The 24,429-nt window shown below is 37.0% G+C and overlaps 1 protein-coding gene across 1 annotated transcript in view; it reads right to left on the bottom strand.

Annotated features, from left to right (window-relative positions):
* Positions 1–24,429, bottom strand: part of ACSS3 (acyl-CoA synthetase short chain family member 3) — a 244,414-nt gene that overhangs the window by 118,503 nt on the left and 101,482 nt on the right. The window contains exons 6-7 of the mRNA XM_043969220.1: positions 16,220–16,300; positions 14,319–14,414 (exon numbers count right to left, since the gene is read on the bottom strand). Coding sequence (XP_043825155.1) covers positions 14,319–14,414; positions 16,220–16,300 — 177 coding nt within the window. The remainder of the gene's footprint in view (positions 1–14,318; positions 14,415–16,219; positions 16,301–24,429) is intronic.

Genomic DNA, 24,429 nt, shown 5'->3' with positions numbered 1-24,429 from the left:
GTCTCTCAAATTTTTAATTGTCACAACAGAAATTCATTATGTGCCAGAAGATGCAATTAACACTTGACTGATGCTTGTCTAGCAATATCACTTTTGTGTTACTAATAGGTTTTCTATGATGTGTGGAACTTGTATTTCACATATTATATATATATATATATTTATATTTATATTTATATTCATATCATATAATATATATATATATATATAGCATAGCTTCTACTGCAGTTGTGGTATGCATATTTTCATCAGCAAATAGTTAAGTATGCAAACCAGGTACAATCTTTGAAAATCTCCAATTTATTTTATTTGTGCATAGAGAATGTGTCACCTTCAATTTGGTACAAATGGCCCGGAAGTTGGGAGTGCCTGAATTCAAATCTCACTTCAGATACTAACTAGCTATGGGATCCCGGGAAAATGACTTAACCCCAATTGCCTTAAACATCCAGGGCCATCTGCCATTGTCCTGATATATATTTTGCCACTGGATCCAGATAGATCTGGAGGAGAGAATTAGGTTGGTGAGCTTGCAAAGTCCTCCCTCACTTAAATCTAATTCACTGCAAGTCATGACATCACTCCCATGTCATGGTCCTCTTTAAGAAGGAAGGACAAACAACAACTCCCAGTCTAAAGTGATATAGGTAAAGCAGGGAAGAGATGGGACTAAAAAGTAGGTTACCCCTGTACTTCCTATTGTCCTTTTTGATATTTCTCAACCACTTAAAATGGGATATACTGAATTTTAACTACCATACAGATAAGAGTATGTAATTGCTTGAAACATTAAGTTCATTTTCTATTTTCTCTATACAAAAATACAAGGTAGGGGCAGCTAGATGGTGCAGTGGATAGAGCACCGGCCCTGGAGTCAGGAGTACCTGAGTTCAAATCTGGCCTCAGACACTTAACACTTACTAGCTGTGTGACTCTGGGCAAGTCACTTAACCCCAATTGCCTCACTAAAAAACAAAAAAAACCCACAAAAAACAAAAATACAAGGTAGGACAGCATCCAAGAGAGAAGACCACTTGCTCTTCTGTACTCAGATAATGCCCATTCTTCCATAAGGAAAGGAGAAACAACTTGAATAATCAAAAATAAATAAAAAGAGAAATAAGCATTTTAAGGACACAATTTATGGCCTCTAGAACAGAAATAATTGGCAGAATAGGAAACATATTTTCCAAACTTTTTTTTTTTTGGCAGGACAATGAGGGTTAAGTGACTTGCCCAGGGTCACACAACTAGTAAGTGTCAAGTGTCTGAAGCTGGATTTGAATTCAGGTCTTCTTGAATCTAGGGCCCGCGCTTTATCCACTATGACACCTAGCTGCATCACAAACTATTTTTAAAAGTACTAATAAGACTACTGCCCTACCCATCCCAAGATCAAATAAAAAAGACTAGAAGTCATGTTAACAATAAATTGTAAAGCATTTTTTTACTTTCTTTCTTTTCTTTTATTTGAATCTTCTTGTACAAAATGAATAAGGAAATGTTTTACATGATTGGGTATGTATAACCTATATCTGATTTCTTATCATCTTAGGGAGAGGAAAGAGGAGAGAAGGAGAGAGAGAATTTGGAACTCAAAATTAAAAAAAAATGTTAAAAAAACTTAATATGTAATTGGGGAAAATAAAATACATTTAAAATTCTTGAAGATGAATGATACAGGCTATAGGATCATACATCTAGTGCTAAAAGGGTCCTCAGAGATCATTTAGTTTAACCCGTTAGTTTGACAGATTAGGAAACTGAAAGTTATAGAAATTAAGTGACTTGACCAAGGTCACACACTTAACAGGCTGCAGTGGTGTGATATGCCCAACTCTTCTCACTCCAAAACCAGTGTCCTTTCCATTGTACGTTGACAACATCTGCAATTACATTTCATGCCCAGATTGACTCTAAATGCTTAGGGTCTTAAAGATTGAGAGAGAAAATACCTCCCTCAGTTGCTCAGTTTGTCAGGGTTTGTTGTAGATTAACACACTCTCATCTAACTTACCTATTTCCCTTAATATTTAGGGAAAAAAATAAATGGAAAAAATAAACTTTTAAAAAGAAAAAAAATAAACTGTTTACAAGGGACTATAACAAGTGGGTTTTGATTTTGGAAAAAGTTAACTTTTTAGAGGAAAAAATAAACTGTTTACAAGGGACTATAACAAGTGGGTTTTGATTTGTCATTTTCTTCTGTCCTTAAATTGTTTCTATACATCTTGTCTCTGAGGAAAAAAAAGTTTTGATTTTATGGAGAGCAAGCTTTCTTTAATTTTACTGATTTTTGCATCTCTTCTTCCTGATTATTCTTTGCTTCTATTTATTTGCCTTCCCAATTAGTGATCCCCCCTCTCTTTTTACCAGACATGCCACTGTAGATTCAAGTTTTTCTATTCTGCCAATTATTTCTCTTGTGCGGGCCATAAATTCTGCTCTTAAAATTCTCATTTCTCTTTTTAAACCATGCAAGAACCATATGCTGTGAATCCACAGTTTCTTCAAAACCCATAGGGTCCTCTCTGCTCTACCAAATGTTGAATCACTTTCCTATATATTACAATACTTATTCATAGATATCTGAACTCATTTATTAGACCTGGAGAGTCTATTTCCTTCTGCTGTTAATGTCTTTCCTGATGGTTTATCTGCTTTATTTAAGGTATTTGAGTTTTCTTTTTTTCAGAGATCACTGGTCATTTGGGCCTTTTTAACCTCATTTTCCCTTATTGCTTCCTTTCTGATCAACTCCCTCCCCTTTGATGGCAATTTCCCTGGAAGTTGATCATCATAGCACTTCAGGATACACCCATGCTGGGCAATTCACAGTTCACCATTCTTGGTCATTGTCCCAAATGACTTATGGAGGGTAGAATTAGCCACAGCTAGATGCTAGGCTCTTTCCCAGAGGCTTAATGGAGTGTCACATAGTTTTATGCACATTGGCCTTTCTCCATTAGTCTGTTCCCTGGCCCAGAGGCATATAGCATTTCCATACTCACTATCACAATCTAAGTAAATTTAATGGGTGTGGGAGATTAGTGTAGAACTGGACTCTATTACAAGTGCAGATGTGTTTCCTCCTCACTCCCTCTGTTTGCTTGCTTGGGCTGAGTTCTGTTATAGCATAGAATGCTGCCACATGGTCATCACCAAATTAGCAATTTTCTGCTATTTGGAGTTGGAATCTCCAAGTACTTTGGCAGGTAGAGGGGACCCAATGTGAAGTTGAATTCTATTACAAGCATATGGGAGCATCATTGCAATACGGAGCAGGAAAACTGGAAAAGGGGGCGCCAAGTGTGTGTTCCTTAGGGGGTAGGGAATATTGACCTTCTCTGCTCAGTCTGTCAAGTTTTTGTCTTTTGTGTTTTTTGTAACCTAGGCCATGGAGAAAAGTGAAACTGCTTCATCTTTGGCTTGTATTCCTATTTCAAAGAGGTTTGAGAGGTCATGAGGATTGCAGAAAATGCTCATTTGTCCAACATTTTCATAATGGGGTTTGGGAAAAGAAAAAGAGTCCTCTCAGAACACATAAATGTTAGGCACCACAGGAACTAGGTTTCACAACAAATCCAGGGTCAAGGCTTTTGTGACTGATCTAAAGTTGGGGAAAAGAAAAACTAAACAGGTGTCTTTGAAAACATATGGTATCTATTTTTTTTAAGAGTGAAATTGTTTTTCTTCAATCAAATCACAAATCTACCCAAGCATCAGCACTCATTATGAATTTAGAACACAGCAACTGGAGTAAAGCTTCATAATCATAGAAATCTGAAACCAGAAATACCGGCATTCAAGTCACTATTCAAATGACCTACAATCATAAGACATTCCAGAGCTAGAAAGGGACATCCAGAACACTTTGTTTTTTTTTTTAACGGGGCAGTGGGGGTTAAGTTACTTGCCCAGGGTCACACAGCTAGTACGTGTCAAGTGTGTGAGGCCAGATTTGAACTCAGGTACTCCTGAATCCAGGGCTGGTGCTTTATCCACTGCGCCACCTAGCCGCCCCCAGATTCTATGAGTTTTTTCTTCCCAACAATCTTCCACATCCAAACATCTGGCAACCAATTTTACCTCAGCAATAGCTCATACAACTGCTTCTCTTCTCCATTCTCCCCATCACTATTTTATTTCCAATCTTCACTGCTTTTCTCCTGGATTATTTTAACAGCCACTCAGCAATCTCCCTTCTGCCAGTCTCTGCAATAGATCCTTCAAACTGCTGCAAAACAATCTCCTTAAAACTCAAGTCTGATCACCTCTGTACTTTGAAATCTTAAATGATTCCCCATTACCTGCCAAATGAAATACAAATGACCTACCCTAGCATTCAAGGCCCATAGATGTATAGCTCCAGTCTATTTATCTTTATTTCATGATAACCACCTTCATATACCCTACATTCTAGTTAAACTTATCTCCCATATCATGCATTTGCATATATTAGCCATACAAATGGACTAATCACCATGTTTCCTTGCATACAGATTTATTTTAGTTTGTTGAAATCATAGATTTAGAGATACATGGGACCTCAGAGACCTTCTAGTGCAATCTCCTCATTTTATGGATAAGGAAATTGGGTTCAGATAGTATGAGTTTCTCATCTAAGTACACACATGCATTAAGTCAACAAAAAAATAGGTCTCTTTTCACTTTTCTAAGCTGCCAAGAAGAGAGGCAAGATTGAGAAAAATGGAGGAGTCCAGTTTCTCTGTGGGCAGTGGCAGCCCTCCTGTTGGCTTGTTCTGGCTCCCTGAATTCCTCCCCCTCCTCCTTGACTATATGTGAGGTGAAGAGGAGAAACACAGAGAAGGGTAGAGAAACAATTTCCACATGGACAGAAGTCAAGCCTTCATGGCCCCCTAGGGCCATTTTATTGGAAGGAAAGACAGAACCACTCATGAGACTGTCATAATGGGAACCCAGTGATCATGAATTGCATTTATTATTAAGGCAGAAAAAAAGGAACAAAGTCTTCTTTGGACACTGACTCAGCACAACTTTCACTCTGAAAAATAGACCAGCTACTTGAAAAGTCCATACCATGGGTGCACTCAATTCTTCAAAACTTCAACATTTGGGATATATTTCTCACACACACACACACACACACACACACACACACACACACACGTGTATATATATAAATATACACATCGTATATATGTGGATGTGCCCCCACATAATACATGCATGCATGTGTACTGTGTACATACATGCATGCATGTGTATGTATTGTGTACTTATTTTATATGTATGCCTATGTACACACATGTATGTACATGTATACCTCTATGCACATGCATGTGTGTATATATGATAAGACCTATTTATTAAAATGATTTTCAATTCTAACCTATTTTCTATGCATATGTAAAGATCAGTCCAAACCTTAACAATTATAGTAGAGACCAATTAGCAAATTTGTGGACGATTATTTTCATTCTAATTTTATCTTCATGGTCAATTATTTAAGCAAAACTTTCTGCCCTAATGTGTGCTATAAATAAAAGATTGATTTAAGAATAGTTTATTAAAAGTAGCTCCTTGGTATTACATTCAGTCAGTGAAACAGAAGTACACTTTTGTTTACTAAAGGCTCTAAATGTGCATATATCTTTAAATGAGTATTCACAGAAAGAAAAGCAAATTTTATGAATTTGATAACTGTATTTTCATGCTGTGACACCAAAAAAAAAAATGATCTGTGGAGCAGTGGTAATCTGTGTATTCCATAAAAAGCCTTTTTCTTTTCTATGTGTATTTATAACGTGATAAAAGTATGAATTAATAATTTATTTCTCATCCAAAGCATCTCTCCATTTATTGTACTGACAGCTGGATAGGGCAGATAATTTGCAGGATATGTTTGATTCTGTGAAGTAGTCCATGGATATAGAGGAAAAATGTCAAGAATTCTGTTATACAGACAGCTGTCAATGTATTCATACACTCTAAAGATTCAGAAGAATTTAAGAGGAAAATATATTTCCTAAAGACAGTTCATCTATCATAGGAACCTTCCTTTTTCATCACCTTAGAGAGAGGCAGTATGGTGGGAGGGAAAGAGGACCATATCAACAGATTAAAAGACCTGGGCAGCCCAATGGAGGGGACTGTGCATTTGGAGTCAAGGAGCTTGATCCTTCCTCAGACTAGCTCAGCCTTAGTTTTTTTCTTCTGTGAAATGAAGACAACATCTCCAACCTTGGTGAGTAATTGTGAGAACCAAATGAGAAAATATATGTAGAACACTGTGCAAATTTAAACATCTGTATTATAATTTTTAATATTATTACTGTTGTTGGATTACCACTGACTCTATTTTTTTAATTCTATAACCAGGGGCAAATAATTTCCTGTCTGAGCCTAAATTTCTTCACCTGAAAAATGAAGGTAATAATATTTTTACTACTTATTTTCCAGACTATTTGTGAGAAGAGAATGTTCTAAGTCATCAACCGCTATGCAAATATGAATTGTTATTAGGAATTAATCTTTTAACAAATGTACTGATTGAGATAAATATATAATGTTATGTATATTATAAATTATTATAGTATGTATATGTGTATATATGTATATACATATTCACACATATACATGCATACTATGTGTGTATATATAACTAAAGAAAATACACAGAGAGAGAGATAGGGAGAGAGACAGAGAGCATGCAAAAGAAAACAGGCTTCATCATGGATATGTTGTATTGGTCACAATGAAAATCTTTGCCTATTAAAAACAGATAATGAAAAAATTCATTTAAAACATGAATTGCAAAGAATACAATACTTTTAGTTCTGGCTAGGTTTCTTTGGGGTAAACTATAGTGGATATCTCAGCTAATCTGATTATGATCACTGAAAAACTGAGCCAAAACAAAACAAAAAAACTAACCTAAATTGGAGTAATTTAAACTGAATTATACAGTTTGACTAAAAACATTTATCGTATTGATGCATAATTCCTAAATCCACTTTATTTCTAGCTCTATAGATAGCCTAGTGTTAAGAATTCTGCAAGGAAAAACTATTTTAAAAGCAATCAGGCAGTCTTGGTTATTAGGCGATATCAAGATGATTTTTATAGGCAATCACCATGGCTCACAGTCCAACTTTGCTTATACAAAATGCCTTCTCCCCAAAAAACAAAACCCAGTAACATAGTGATGAATTCTCAACAAGTAAGTAGAAGGAATAAGTGCTGGAATTTAATGAATCCCATAGAAAAAATTATGATTGCTTATTAATCATCAGAAAGTTAAGGCTAAAAATAATTTAGATAATCAGACACTTGTGATTTCTTTTCACTCACAGCATCGTGTATGAAGAGAGTCTTTTCCCTATCCCAGAAGGGAGCCCCCTTAGAGAATGAGATTCACTAGGTACTTCCAGGATAAGATATGTATTACTCTGCTAAGTGGGCAACCATTATCTATCCAGGAGATAAATAGAATGTCCAATTAATAATTACCAATTGTTTGAGTGTCTTACAGTCATTATAGACAAAGGATTATGATAGTCTGGAATATAAAATTTTCCCTTTTACCATAGTATATAAAAAAAGAACCATCTATTACTTATTAATCAAACTACATGGGCACTTCACAGTAGATAGAAGACACTTATTTCACAAACTGCCTTTTGTATATTGGAGAGTTGGGGCACTTAATAAGCTAGAGAGCTATCTCCTACCACTTGAGGAACTAAATTTTGAGAAATTAGAATTCATCATTGAATGGAGGAGAAAAAAAAGTTCTTCAATAGTTCTTTATTCGTATGACTCTGAAGAGCTATGATCCATTAATATGAAAATGTAGGATCACAGATTTAAAATTGGGGACCATCTAGTCCAATTTCCTTATTATAAAGATGGGGAAAGAGTGGGCAAATGATTTGCCCAAAGTTATACACGTTAAAAAAAAAAACAGAGGAGGGATTGAACCTAGGTCTTATGAAACAAATGATCTTCCTCTTATGCAACACTATCTCCCAATTACTTTCCCCCTTTTTCTTATTATCTTTCAATTTATTTTTAATTAGAACAGGTCTTTCAAACAATATTGTATCATACAGGTCCTACAAAGTACAACTGAACACATTATGAAAGATTTAATTATGGATATTGTTAATATGAATATATGGATCAACTGGATTTGATGGAGGTACCTTATTATCCAAAAATACTTTTTATGAAACCCTGGGTTAATAGGAGCAAAATGTCCTTCAACTAAATGCCAAACCTGAACCCAGATAGCTAGCGGATAAAAGACCCTACCTAGTGACTTTTTTTCCCTCAGGATAAGTCCCTAACTTATGGTAACATCTGGGAGTCCTCATCCTTGCCAGACCCTTTTTTAGAATCCTGTAGTCTTATCATGATGCTTCTGTATTTCCTCCATACTTGTTATAACTGAAATTGTTAAACTGCCTTTTGCTTCTGGGTTAGTTTCTGTATCATACTATTGAAACTGACAATGCCCTGTAATCATATCTACCTTCAGAAATGGGGAGTCCCCTGAGCTTCTCTCTTAGGAGGGGAATTTCCACATGATCATGTGCATATGTAAAGATCAGTCCAAACCTTAACAATTATAGCAGAGACCAATATTTATTCTTGGGATAAAATATTAAATCGAGGGGCAGCTAGGTGGCACAGTGGATAGAGCACCAGCCCTGGATTCAGGAGAACCCGAGTTCAAATCTGGCCTCAGACACTTAACACTTACTAGCTGTGTGATCCTGGGCAAGTCACTTAACCACAATTGCCACACTAAAAAAAAATTAAAAAAAAATTAAATCGATATGTTTTTTTCTGTCTCTGATCTGTTTCATACGAGGACAGGTATGTTTTCTGATCTGATTTTGTAGGAGATATAAGATATAAATTCTCTGATCTTTTTTATTTTGTAGGAAAGATTAAAGATTATTTCTCTGGTCTGTTTGCAGGAGACAGGCAGATACAAAAGCTATATTTTAATATTCAACAATTTCATTTAAAGTAATTGTTTTAACTTTCTTTTGTTTAGCAGAGGAATCTTATGAAGAGACCATGTATGAGGAAATTACATTTTTTCTGTACAGAATAGAAACTGAATGCTTTGGTTATGTTTTTTTTTTTTAAACACAGGAATGTTTATTTCCAAGTAGACTAGATGCTATTATACCCCAGTCATATGTCCTATGTATTTTTTCTTCATGAATTTGTTCATCTAGATGTTAGAGATCTTGCCTTATCTTTATCTCTGGTTAAGATTCTGCTTATCCTTCAAGGTCTAGGCTAAAGGCTAGAAAACTACATTAAAATTTTCAGTCAAAGTTTCTTTATACTGTGGATCTCACAGGGCACTTTACTTACGCCTCATTTATAGTCTGACTGGGGCACTAGACAAGAAGACCTGGATTCAAATCCTACTTTGGATACACGCTGGCTGTGGGATCCTCAGCAAGTCTCTTAGCTTTGCAGTGTTCTGGGAGATTCTTTAAAACAAAGTTGCATTAGTACACATCCATAAAAATGATTTGCTGTAGGTTATAAAAGAGAGTTTGATGGCGTGAATCAATAGCATACACAACACACAGAACCAAGTGGCCGTCTTCTATTTCATAAACCCCCAAATGCCAGTTAATGGGATGACTTGTTATTTGACAAAAACTGATGGGAAAACTAGAGAGCAGTTTGGTAGAAATTAGCTTGGACCAACACCTCACATCAAGACAAGTAACAAATGGATATGCAACCTGGATGTCAAAATTTGCATCAAAAAACATGAGCTCATATATTTATAAACAGCGATTAGATACCTGAGGTTGGATTTGAACCTGGGTCTTCTTGATTTCAGGTCTAGCAATCTATCCATTGTATCAAGTATCTGCTCTTAATGAACTAAAAAAAAAATTAGCCCTCCCCCTCTGCTATTATTTAGAGTCTGAGAACCCAGGTTTGACATCCAGCTCAGTTGCTTTTTAGATGTGTAACCTTAGACAAATTACTTAATCTCTGTGACCTTTGGCTTTCCTATCTGTAAAATCAGAGTATTACCTTCACAGGTAATACACATGCAGAGGCAAATATATAAATAGATAATATAGTAATACTGTAAATGATGCAATGCAACACAACACGATACAATACAATGGTTAATGTTATTCAGTCATTTCAGTGGCATCCAACTCTTTGTGACCCTCTTTGGGTTTTATCTTGGCAAAGATACTGAAGTGGTTTGCTATTTCTTTCTCCAGCTCATTTTACAGATGAGGAAACTGAGGCAAACAAGGTTTATTGACTTGACCAGGGTCACATAGATGGTAAGTATCAGGCATTCTTGATTCCAGGCCTGGCATTCTATCCATGGTGCCACCTAGTGGCCATGATATAATATAACATATAGCGTAACAACATAACATATACACAACACCCCTGACACACGCCCTCCCTCAACCCCTCACCCCACACAACATGACATAACATAACATATGCATTACTACATTTGGAAATAAGATTTTTCAATGGCTGGATTGGTGGTATATAAAAGCCTTTTGGCAAGTTAGAAAATATGCAAGATTGTGTTTGTTGAATAACTCGACAAGCAATTATCAAGTGCCTAGGCAAAGTGCTGCATACCAAAAATATCAAGAGAAAAGGAAGACAGCAAGTAAGGAGCATACATTATACTATAGGAGACAACACATTTCCAAAGAAGTGACCTGAAGAAAGATATAAGGAAATACACAGAAAGGGGGAGGGGGAGAACCCACTATCATTTGGGGCAATCAAGAAAGATTTTGTGTCAAAGGTGGCACTGGAGATGCCCAAGGAGTGGATGTGAGGTTCTAAGAGGGAAAGGGGATGAAGAAGAACATTGCAGGCATATAGGAAAGCCCGTGCAAACGCAAGAGGTAATAATCATGATCAGGAATAGCCAGTGGGTCAATATGACTGTATCACAGACAATGTGAGGATGACTTATGTGCAATAACCCTAAAGGGGTGAGTTGGATTCAAGATATGAAGAGATCAGAGAACCAAGAGAAAAAAATTGTACTTTAATCTAAAAGCAATGTAGCATAATTCTTTTCTTTTAGCTTGTATTTAACATATTCAGTTACTTGCGGTACAGGGAATGACATAGCTAGATCTACACTTTAGAGATATCAGTCTGGCAGAAGGTGAATGGGAACAGGGAGAGTCCTGAGAACAAGTAACCACCAATTAGGAAGATACTTCAATAGCTCAGGTAGATGAGAGGTAATTACAGCCTGGACCTGGCTGTGGTGTGAAGAGTGAGAAGGGAAGGGATACAGAAAGCGGCATGTGTTTCTAATATGCTTTGCCAATTAGTATGAAATAATATGCTATTTTAAGTAATTAAGGGTAAAGAAATGGTTGTGTGTATCAGTCAAAGGTAGAGAAATACTATAGACAGCCTCTTAATGTTGCAGATATTTTGTTTGAAAGGAATTTGTGGAAATTAACAAAAAAGTGGTAGTTAATAAAAAAAGATCAATTACAATGTTTACATCACCTATCCAAATCCAGCATAGTCTATTTTGTGTGGGCTGTGAGCTAAGAATGGTTTTTATGTTTTTAAACATAATAAAACTTTATTTAAAAATGTAAAAAGCCTTTCTTAGCTTGAAAGCCTATAAAAATACCCATATTTGACTCTCAGAAGAGAACCTCCATGTCAATTTAAATTGTAAATATCAACATCTTAATAAGAGCCATAAAGGAAAAGTCCTTTTCAGAGGTTTGCTTCATTTTCTCAGTTATACTTTATGGTGAAATGATAATCCTTTAAAAATAAGACTTTAAAATTAAACATGATCCCATAAGAAACTGTCAAAAATATTAGTCTATTTTTATAGTTAACAAACTACATTTTCTGAGAAAAATAAAAATAAAATTATTTTTAAAAGCCAAGCAAATGAGGTATACAAAATCAGAAAAAAAGAGTTTTCTGTAATGAAATCTTAAATCTGACTTTTGAAAAGTACAAAGCCAGAACCCTGTGAAAATATAACATATAACCCAAAACACAAAGACTCTTAGTGTCTTGCCCTTCAGTGTCTTCCATTTTATGGTTTTTCCCCAAATTATTAATACTTTCTTTGACTTATTCCATAAAATGCACTACAAAAAACAAGTACAAGGCCAGAAAATTCAAAACAAAACAAAACACAAACAACCATATTCCACTGGGTTCCTCCAAATATTCCATGATTTTAGAGGATGATGGTAACTATGGGTTACAAAAGTGTGAGAGCGTTAAGGAGGTCTGAGAAAGAAAGAAACAAACAAAAAGATAACCTTGCCTAGAGGCACCTGAATGGCCCAAGAGATAGAGCTCTAAGACCTGGAATCAATAAGAGATGAATTCAAATCCTGATTTACTAATTGGGCAAGTCATTGAGCAAGATTTCTGTTTCATTTTTCTCAGCTGTAAAAGTGGCATAATAATAGCACGTACCTCTCAAGGTAACTGTGAGTACCAAATGAGAATATGTGTACAATGTGATGTGAATCTTAAAGTACTATATAAATGCTAGCTATTATTAGCTATTATCACAGGAAGATGTATATCAATTAACCAAGAAGCATTTGTTAAGTCCTTTCTATGCATCAGACACTATGCTATGTAGATAGAATTTTTAATTCCAGAGGCTAGATTTATCTGTTAAAATAAATGAAGTAAGTCTTCTTCAGCAAGTTTATCCCTTTTAGGTACTCTTCCCCCCAAAAATGGATCTTCCCTGAGATAATTTATTCTTTGAAATTCAAAGAAAAGAGAAAAATAACTAGCAAAGAATGACACAAAGCCAAAAATTTACTAGAAGCTGAGAATGTTTGTACTTAACTACATGTGCCTATGTTGTATGTATCTATAATGTGTGGATGTGCATATATATGTGTGAGTATGTGTACACCCACACTGCTCACCAAACCTAGAAAATATATTTCCTCTTCCCCCACATTAGCCATAACATCCATATCACCCTCAATATTGCATGACAGGCAATCCATTTGGCCAAAGCCACTTCACTGAGTGCCAAGTTTATAGAAGTAGCTGCCAATGGAATCAAATGTTTTTCACTCACTGGCTTGGTGATAATTTAGAGCCTTTGGGTAAACTGGAAAACCTGGCAGCTGTTCCCTTCAATCAGGAACAAGCACATACACTTCCAGGGCCATCAAGATCCCCTGAAAGGACAGGACCATCGTGAAAGGCATGTAATATTCTCTATTGTTAAGTTAAACAAAAGCTGCAATATAACAAGGTTTTGGTTTTCTTTTTTTTATTCAAGGACAAGTTGATCAAGCAAATATCTATCTAGCTCAGAGATTTTACCCTTTTTTGTGTTGATTGCTTCTCAGAATAATGTTTTTTTTTAAATGTGAAATAATGCATAAGATTACAAAGCAAATAAATAATTGTTTTAAAATATATTTATCAAAATAATAAAAAAAATATTTCACAGACATCAGGTCAAGATGCCCTGACAGAAATTCTAGGATTTGGCAATGCACGCAGTTTACAAACACACTCATACACATACAAAGAGGAACATACGTTAGCTAGAATACATGTTACTTGGCAGCATATTTCTTAGATTAATAATGTTTTTTAAGGAGCAGATAGATATAATTCTCTCTCCCTGAGGAGAGCAGAGTTGCAACTTCCTCCCTTAGCCTCCTACTTCCTGTCTTCAAAGGAATCAGTATCACGGAGAAGGGGGCTTCCTTTTGAGCCACTCCCCATCATACAACACATTTCCCCCTGCTACATGTAGGGGTACAGTTTTGTTAACATATATATGTAACAGTCAATTATTTTGCACATGCATACCTATAAGAAACAGTGATTAGAGAAGGTGTGTTAATACCTATAGGTCTGGCATGAACCCAAAGCATATCCCTTTCCAATGAAGGGGAAATAAGGTCAAGGCAGAAGAGTTGTAAATTCTGAAGTCTTCCCTTCTTTTCAACAACAAAACATCTATAAACTCCAACCAAATCTCTCTCATCTCCCTAAATATAGTTTCATGAAGCAATAAAGCCAGATCATGGCTTCTATTTTTAGGTAACTCTTATGTATACTAGATCACATCAAATGAGAAAGGAGACAAATAATGTTACAGTTTTGTTGGTTTTGACAATTATAATCTCCACAGAGTGTTCCAAATGTCCTAGTAAAGTTTTAAGCTTTAATAGATTTAATAAATTAAAACTGCACTAAGACTTTTGGAACACCCTACCTTCCTAAAGAATTAAATTTAAAGTTAGTTCTGAAAGTATTACCTCATACAAAACAGTTGTGTTCCCATGCAAGAGAGGTCCATAGCAAATATAGGAATGCCCAACGACCCATCCTAGGTCAGAAGCTGCCCACCAAACCTGGAAAACAAGAGAACAACACGATCAGAAAGCCCTAGTCAAAGAGATTTCATGCTAACAGGATTTTAAAATCATCATGACCTCTCCAAGGTCACTGATACCAAGAAAGCCTCCATTCAAACCAAAATATTTATCATACTATTTTTGTGCTAGCAAAAACCTGGAAACCAAATAGAGGCCAATCGATTAGGGAATGGCTAAAACAATTGTGGCATGTGAATGTAATGTAGTAGTACTTTGTTGTAAGAAAAAAAAATGAATATGATGAGTATAGAGAAGTATGGAAAGACATACATTAATTTATGCAAAGGTGGAGTAAGCAGTCAAGAAGCCACTATTGACTATGACGATGGAAATTAATTTAAAAATAGCCACAGCACAATTAAAAACAAATATTGCAAAATTTCAAAGAATGACACAGATCCAAAGTAGAGTTATGAGAAGCCACTTCTCCCCATTTCTTTTGTATATGTTTGGGATTCAAAGTGATGAAATACTGCATCTATTTATATATATATATTTGATATGTTGATTAGTTTAGCTGACTTTTCCCCCTTCTTTTTTTCTCTTTGTCTTTTTTTCCTCTCAACATAATAAGTCATGGTTCTCTAGGAAGCCAAAGGAAGAGGGAAATGGAAAAATTTAGGCAATATGAAAATAAATGAATTTGTTTCAAGTAGATGCCTATTGATTGAGGAATAACTCAAGAAATTGTGGACCATGAATATACAGTAATGAAATAGTACCATTGCATAATAAACTATAGTTATGGGTTCTTTTGTTTGATCTTGTACATTTAGCATAAAGATTTTGCTTCCTTTTTTCTTTCTAATGGAAGGACAAAGGAGGAAGAGAAAATAGATTTTTTGCTCATTGAAAAACATTGTAAAAGAAACAACAATGATGATGAATACAGAGAAGCAATGGGAGATGTAAATGAAGTGATGAAAAGTTAAATAAGTAGAAGCAAGAAATCGGTATACAAAATACAAAAAGTTAAGTAATTAGGACCAAGAAATCAATACACTTACAATACAATGGAAATGGACTAAATAACAAGAAAGGAATAAAAAAATCCATGTTTCAGAATTACGAAGAACAAGCTTATCCCCAAAAAGACAAATGGAAAAACAGATGTCCCTACTGCTTTACAGAGGTAGAGGTTCCACAGTGTAAAATATTGTTATTTTTAACAACAAAAACAACATCAACAATTAGCATTTAAATAATGCTTTGCATTATTGCAAATACATTTTTACATAAGATGTCCTGATCATTCCATTAAAAATTACTAATGATCTCTTCATTGCCAACTCTAATGAACTTTTCTCAGTCCTCATTCTTCTTAACCTCTCTGCAGCCTTGTACACTACTGATCACTCTCTCCATCTTTACGCTCTCATCTCTCTGGGTTTTCAGGACACTCCTCTCTCTCTCTCTCTTCTCTCTCTCTGCCTCGCTCCCTCCCTCTCCTTCTGTCCCTCTCTCTCCCTCCTTCCCTCTGGAAATGGAGAGAATGGAGAGATGTTAGGCAAAAGAGGTGATGTGAAAACAAAATATATGGGAAAATGTATATATATATATATATATATATATATATATATATATATATATTTGTTTTGGGGGGGGAAGACAATCAGAGATAAATGACTTGCCCAGGGTCATAGTTAATGTCTGAGGCTGGATTTGAACTCAGGTCCTCCTGATTCCAGGAGGAGTGCTATACTCACTGCGCCACCTAACTGGCTCCCCAAAATGTGTGTTTTTAATGTTAGTAGACAAAATAAAAAACCGATAATAATTACCTCTCCTGGTTTCATTCCATATACAGAAGACATAGTCCAGTTCAGCATTACTGCATATCCCCCAGTAGGTCTTACCACACCCTAAGCAAGAAAACATTCAGTTAAACCAACAAAATTTGCAAGAAGGTCTGCTTATTTTCATATTATTCATTTCTCCTGCACCACCTATACAATTGGATCGAATGTTTCCAGAATGTCCAATGACTAGCAGCAAAAGTGTCTGCAAATACAAAAGACAAGTTTAGTATCACATGGCTGCAGTTAAAGGAATGGATCCCTGCTTTCTGTTAAAAGATGTTTTTTTTCCTAGACATACTTCATAGAGGAATGTTTTAGGTGAAGGGCAGGGAGGAAGCATTTATTAAGTACCTACTATGTGCCAGGCACTGTGCTATGTACTTCACAAATATTATCTCATTTGATACTTACAACAACCCTGAGAAGTAGGTGCTATGATTATTAACCCTCTTTTTTTTTTTTTTGGTGGGGCAATGAGGGTTAAGTGACTTGCCCAGGGTCACACACCTAGTAAGTGTCAAGTGTCTGAGGCTGGATTTGAACTCAGGTGCTCCTGAATCCAGGGCCGGTGCTCTATCCACTGCGCCACCTAGCTGCCCCTATTAACCCTCTTTTATAATTGAGGAAACTGAGGCAGGCAGTCATTAAGTGAATCGCCCAGTGTCACAAGCTATAAGTATCTGAGGCAACATTTCAACTCAGGTTTTCCTGATTCCCGAGTCACTTACCCCTGTTTGCCTCAGTTTCCTCATCTGTCAAACGAACTGGAAGAGATTACAAACTAGTCCAGTATCTCTACCAAGAAAATCCCAAATGAGGTCATAAAGAGCTGGACATGACTGAGAAGGCTGAAAGGTTTCCTGACCCCAGGTCCATGAGGCTTTGCTGATATTGACTATACAATTTGAGCTATTTCTAAAGTTGAAAAAGTCATTCTGATGATTCTCCATACTCCATTATGTGGTAGGTGACTCTGTGTGTTGTGTTTTCAATGGTACTTCTCACACTCAAGTTTTCATTGGAATTGTGTTCCAGCCCAATCTTGCCATTACCCTTTGGGCCCCCTTGCAAAGTTAACTCTTAGGACATCAAAGTTTTCCATGATTTACAGCCATTTTGCATCCCTGAGGACTTACTAACGTTAAAGAGATTGGAGTTTAAGGCATTGAGCAACTCTCCATTTAATATCCAAGCATTTAACAAGCAGCTACCACATACAAAACACTAGACTAGGGATTGAGGAAATAGAGACAAAACAAGAAAATGCTGCATATGCAGCAGAATTTTCAAATCTTGATTGGGCCCAGTACTATCATTCCATTAAATTCTGGGCCTAGCTCATCATATTTATCTGCAATGTCTGAGGCCCATGGACACACACTCTAAGAGACAAACACAGTGGGCTGCCTATCAAACTACATGTCAAATCTTAGGCTACATGACTCTTTCATCTACTGTGAATGGCTTGGTCAATCTCTTTCAAATGACCAGAGGTTCCATTTTGGAGGTTTTGTGGTTTCCCGGGGACTGATGCAATTAGTCCAAAGCTATTTACCTCCAGGAGCATTTAGAGAACCATTTCATCTAAAGAGAATGTTTTTGCTACTCCTTCTCTGCATGGGACATCTTTCCTGTCACTGAGGAAAAACCTAGGTGAACATTTCTATCTGATTTATGCCTCGGAAAATGCTGAAACCCATCAATGGTTATAATCATCAAGTGGGATTAAGGCGTATTATCTATAAAGTGATCAGCACAGCACCTGACACATAGTAGGTATTTCATAAGTGTTTATTCCCTCCCTCTCTTCCCTCAGAGAGTTAAACATAGCTATCTCCATGGGTGTGTTAGTCAGAGACTTTTGTGATTTTTTTAAAATTTATTTTATATATATATATTTTTTTTTGCGGGGCAATGGGGGTTAAGTGACTTGCCCAGGGTCACACAGCTGGTAAGTGTCAGGTGTCTGAGGCCGGATTTGAACTCAGGTCCTCCTGAATCCAGGGCCGGTGCTTTATCCACTGCGCCACCTAGCCCCCCCCAACTTTTGTGATTTTAACAGACATATAGAAGACACTTGATTGGAGGACAGCAGCCTTTAAGATTGAACTCTGTTCCACCAAAAGCTTTTGGGAAGTCGACAAATAGTAGACAGTGAGCTAGGACACTTAAGTATCTCTCAGTGAGTTTCATGATGTAAAGGCACAACGTGCTGCAGGAAAATCATCTCTAAGAGCCCACAAGTACACCCCTCTCATGTTTTTTATTATGCTGGAGGCAATCCATTACCAATGAAAAATGTTGGGAAATATTTCTAGAACTCCTAGTTATAATCCATCTTGGAAAAGATTCAAGGCATGCTTGCCTTATACTAGATTGTATTCTGTAGCAGGCATTTTGTTAGCAAACCTCCATTATGTGCTTTTTAATCTAGGGCTACAAGCTTTTTTTTTTTTCCTGCACATCAAAAGACAAACAAATTCCAATGAATAATTAGGCACTCTGAAATTTAAAGAAAAAACTATTAGTAAATTCATTATTTAGGTTCTATCATTAATTCACAGATAATTATCTAAATAGTTTAGAAAATATCTTATAACTTAATAATAGCAGTAGTAGTAATATTAATAATAAAACCATGCCTATGAAAATTGAGTAGATATCCATTTAGAAATCTAAAACATAAGTAATTTGCACTTCTATTAGATTCAGGCCCATTATTTTTTGTTTAAAAAGCAGTGGTAATGGAGCAGCATAGAATAGAGAATAAAAGGGCTGGCCTCAGTCAGGAAGAACTGGGTTCACATCCTGCCTGTGAGTTAAGTTAGCTCTGTGACCCTGGTCAATTCACTTGATTTCTCAGTATCATTCTGTTGTTCAGTAGTTTCAGTTATATCTAAATCTTCGTGATTCCATTTGGGGTATTCTTGGCAAAGATACTGGAATGGTTTGCCATTTCCTTCTCCAGCTCATCTGATGGATGACAAAACTGAGGAAAATAGGGTTAAGTGACTTGCCCAAGGTAACACAACTAAGAAATGTCTGAGGCCAGATTTGAACTCAGGAAGTTGAGTCTTCCAGTCAATAGGCATTTTATTCTATCCATCGCACCACCTAGCTGTCACTAGGCAACCCATATAGGGGGCACAACAATCACAGGCCTGGAAAAGTTTTCTACACTGACAAAATCACAGATCTGGAATTTAAAAAGCAATAATTGTTGTAAAAAAATAATAAACAGGATTCACAATTAAACAAACTTAAGCTCGAAAGCACAGACATACATACACATGTGCGTATACCAGCAGAGACAAAAAGAGTTTTTGACCTTTTTCTGCAGTTACTAAAATTGCTCCTCTCTTCAGGAACCACTAATAAAACACTGTTCTCAAACTGGGAAACATATCCTTCCTCAGCTCCCCAACCTGCAACACCTGGTGTCTTGACCAATCTCACAAGTAGCTTTCCTGGCACCTGTGAACTGCTTTCTGGACTGGATGATATGGTTAACATTCAGCCTGGCTCTCTGGAGCACCATGGGAATATAAGCAATTCTAAAACTCCTGCCAGTACACTTTACAGGTGTATGTTCCAATTTAAGCCAAAGAGCTATTCTTCCAAAGTCTTCTCATCCATCCTCCTAGGACGTGGCTAATTATTTCGTCCTCCGGAGAAGTTCTCTTTCAGCACAAAACCTTGATTAATTTGATGATAATCAACTCATGAATAGCTTTCCTCTAAAAGTATTTAGTCATATCTAGGGAGAAAAAAGTGTAGCATTTCCTCAAAGATAATTTTTGTAACCAATGGTTACAAAGATGATGTCTTTAGTGTGTGTGTGTGTGTGTGTGTGTGTGTGTGTGTGTGTGTGTGTGTGTGTGTGTGTGTGGTGGGGCAGTCAAGTTCTGAAATAATTTCTTGCATCTCATAAGAACCCAGGGTTAGAGCTGGAAGGGACCTTAGAAATCATGTTCAGGGGCAGCTAGGTGGTGCAGTGGATAGAGCACTGGCCCTGGAGTCAGGAGTACCTGAGTTCAAATCCGGCCTCAGACACTTAACACTTACTAGCTGTGTGACCCTGGGCAAGTCACTTAACCCCAATTGCCTCACTTAAAAAAAAAAAAAAAAGAAATCATGTTCAACTCTTTCATTTTACCAATGAAGAAGCTAAGGTCCGGAGAGATAAAGTCATATGCATAGGATCACATAACTACTAAGTGTCTGAGGTGGGGTCTGAACCTTGATCCTCCTGATTTCAAGTCCAGGACTTAAGTCACTCAATAACTCTAAAAATTTTGACAAGATAAATTCATAAATTATACCGTACTCAGGGATATCTTTGGCAATATTAATGATATCTAGTCTCTCCTCTACAAAAAATCTATTATAAAGGAAATTTAAATGACTAAAAAAAGAATGATGTTTATTATTGCTATATGTTTATATACGATATTTTGTTTCGATTACAGTATGTTTGTTAATATGTCCGTATAACATTTTAAGCTTTTGCAAAGTGTTTTCCATATGGCATCTGCTTTGATCATCAAAACAACCCTGTGAAGTACCACAAATGAGTAGTATCCCCTTCATTTTACAGACTGAGAAATTGAGAACTACAGAAGTCAAGGGAATGACCCATGCTCATATAACAAAATACGGGAACAAAGATTTTCAAACCAACAAAACTCCAAAACTCGTGTTCTTTCCATTACTATGCTGTCTGTCTGTCTGTCTGTCTCTTGTCTGTCTCTCTTAGACAATACTGTAATTAGATTGGTTTTTTTTGGTGAGGCAATTGGGGTTAAGTGACTTGCCCAGGGTCACACAGCCAGTAAGTGTTAAGTGTCTGAGGCCGCATTTGAACTCAGGTCCTCCTGACTCCAGGACTGGTGCTCTATCCGCTGTACCACCTATCTTCCCCAGATTGTTTTTAAACCAAAATATAAATAAAACCTGCAAATATTTCCTTATGTCCACAAAAGCCATGCTGTTTCCATCCATGTTTGCCCATGTCATCATACCTGTAAAATGGGGGTAATTAAATTTGTCCTACCAATCACAAAGAGCCATGTATAGAAAAAAAAAGATCATATATATGTGTGTGTGGAGGGAGGTCTTAAATGATAAGAGCCATAGAAATTTAATGTCTCCTAAAGGCACGATTTCTTTCTTTAGAACTAGCTTCCTTCTATTCATCCCTTTATTTCTATCTTAAAAAAAGAACATAACAAAGCAATCAAAGTGCCCTTGGAAGGGTGGCCAACAAAGAAAAATGAATAGGGAATACAAAGGAGGGAAAACAAAATATTTCATTTTCTTTATGCTACCTGATTTCCTGAAGTCAGACACATGCAACAGTGTTCACTTTCCACAGCCTTCAAGACCACTATCAGAACTGTAAGGGACCTGGATCTACTTCACATGATGACATCTTTCAGTGTATCATGGATCATTTTGGCAGCATAGGATAAAGACTACAGACCCCCTTCTCAGAATAATGTTTTTAAATAATTGGAGTGTTTGGTAAATTTCAGATCAAGGTTAATAAAAATAAAGACAAAAGTTTCCCCCATCAAAGTTCACAGATACCCCAAATTCTATCTACAGACCCCAGGTTAAGAACCCTGATCTAGTTCAACTAACCTTATCTTGCAAGTTAAGAAAGTGAGAGTGAAGTGATTTGCCCAAAGTCAAACAGCTCATTACTCAAATATTTTTTAAAATCCCTTCAGTGGTACAATCAATTAGACAAACAGTTATTAAGCTCCTACTATGTCTTGGGCTAGAAGCTAGGGATACACTACAGAAATTAAGTAGGTGCCAACACATTTATGCCTCTTCATCCTGTGCAACTCTTAACCAACTGCTCCCAAAAGTCTAACGTGAGGGTTCTACCTTTCTTTTTGTTCTGACATGATGAAAGAATCACTGGCGCCTTCATGCCTGTAATTTCTGACCCTGGCTCTATGTCCAGTCTATTCTCTTTTCCTGTGATGAAAGAAGAAAACATTTGCTCTTTCCTCTCCCCCCAGTTTCTAGGTGCTATATTTTACCTGTGTTTTTCAGAATTTCTTAATGGCTGTTTTTAACAATGGCCTATTCATACACAACCTATGTCCTTCCACTGTCCTCTTGGTGATAGCCATTTTTCATTCTTTGGAGGTTGGTGCGGTCCATGTTAATATCTGACTAAGAGAGGCTATAAGTCACTTTCCAGCTTCCTATCAATTAGGCTATATCCACATGTGTTCAAAGTACCCAGATGAAAGCATTTCCCAGTAGCTAGATGTCTGACATCATTTGTTGAATAAACAAATGTATATGGGTAAGGCATCTGGATGAATTAATTTTCTCACTTTTCATCGCCCACAGTCATGCTAGAATATCAATATTCATGCAACTATGTGGTTGGCAATCTTACTGTGATATTTCAATGTCGTTCTTCAAACCTTTGTCTCATCGTGGGTGATCAAAGCCTGCATTCTGAAAAGATCAAAAATTCCCATTTTGAAAGCCATGTAAAAATCCATATATTTCAGAGGAGCACATAATCTTTATTATCGCCAGACAAAAAGCTATATAGTTAATGCTCATGCCGTGGGCTGCAATTTGAAAGGGAAGGCCTGAGAAATGACGGGAGGGGTTTATTAAATAGCTCCAGTAAGATCCGGCCATTTTCACACAATGGCCTGGATTATTGATTGAGCATAAGAAGGGCCCCTAAAAGACTTATTCCCTACCCTCATTCTGCGGTTGACATAATGAAGAAAAGTTGTAGTGTGTTGAGACCTAATGGAAGGAAGCTTATTTTAAAGTCAGAAAACATTTTTGATGGATAGGCAACCACTGGCTGGTTAACCTGAGAGGTGAGAAAATCACATTTATGTTTTAAAATTCATCCCTCAAGAACATAAAATTTCTAAACGGCTAGATATTTCTTATAAACTATGACTGCTTATGCCATAAGAAATAATGGCTTTATCTTTTAAATATTATTTTATTATTACTACAAAACAAAATGATGGAACATTTGCTACTCATTTTCCCCTCTTATTATATAATAAGCTTTAGAGAAAGTGTGGGACAGTGGATAGGGAAATGGCCTGGGTTCAAATCCCCCCTCTGATCCATACTGCCTATGCAATCCCCTTTTCTGGCTCCTAGCTTCCTAGGTGACAAGAAGCCTTTCCCAGTCTTCCTTAAGCATGATATCTTTCCTTTGAGATTATCTCCAGTTTATATGTATCTTCTTTGTACATAGGCGTGGCATGTTGTGTCCTTCATTAGACTCTGAGGTTGTGGGATTATGTATATATGAATATATGTATGTATGTATGCATTTATTTATTTATTCAGCCATTTGGCCATCCACCCACCCACCCACCCACCCATCCACCCACCCACCCACCCACCCACCCACCCACCCATCCACCCACCCACCCACCCATCCACCCATCCACCCATCCACCCATCCACCCATCCACCCATCCATCCATCCACCCATCCACCCATCCACCCATCCACCCATCCACCCATCCACCCATCCACCCATCCACCCATCCACCCATCCACCCATCCACCCATCCACCCATCCACCCATCCACCCATCCACCCATCCACCCATCCACCCATCCACCCATCCACCCATCCACCCATCCACCCATCCACCCATCCACCCACCTGCCTTTCTTTGGCTCCCCAGTATTTAGCACAGTGCCTGGCACAGAGTAGGGCCTTAAAGACTAGTTAACTTGTTGACGACCTCTCAGGACTTCAAGGAGATCTCTAAGAGTATAGACATTGTGGATGTCATGCCAACCTGTATTTACAGAGTAAGTTTTCTCACCTGGGAGATCCCCATACTAAGGAAATCACAGATCATTCCCTTTCTCCTACAGATATAGACACCTGCATAAAAAAACACAGCTGCAGCAGGGTATGATAAATAAAGGGCTGGTTAAGTTTTGGAGAAAGTCCCTACCTGCTGTGAGAATCAGAGTGTCACACCCCTGCTGAGAAAGACATTATGAGAACCAGGGCAGCACCACCCTGATGAGAAAGCATGTGACTAGCATCCAGAAGTTGCATCTGTTCACAGAACAGCCTGTAAGTCATGTCAATCAATGCTACCAGCCAATTAGCTTGGAGCTGTGTAGGGGGACTGTCCTCTCTGGGGGTCCCGCAGAGAGCTT

Source organism: Dromiciops gliroides, chromosome 5, assembly GCF_019393635.1.
Source record: "Dromiciops gliroides isolate mDroGli1 chromosome 5, mDroGli1.pri, whole genome shotgun sequence".
Taxonomy (NCBI): domain Eukaryota; kingdom Metazoa; phylum Chordata; class Mammalia; order Microbiotheria; family Microbiotheriidae; genus Dromiciops; species Dromiciops gliroides.
This window is presented reverse-complemented; position numbering and strand designations above follow the sequence as displayed.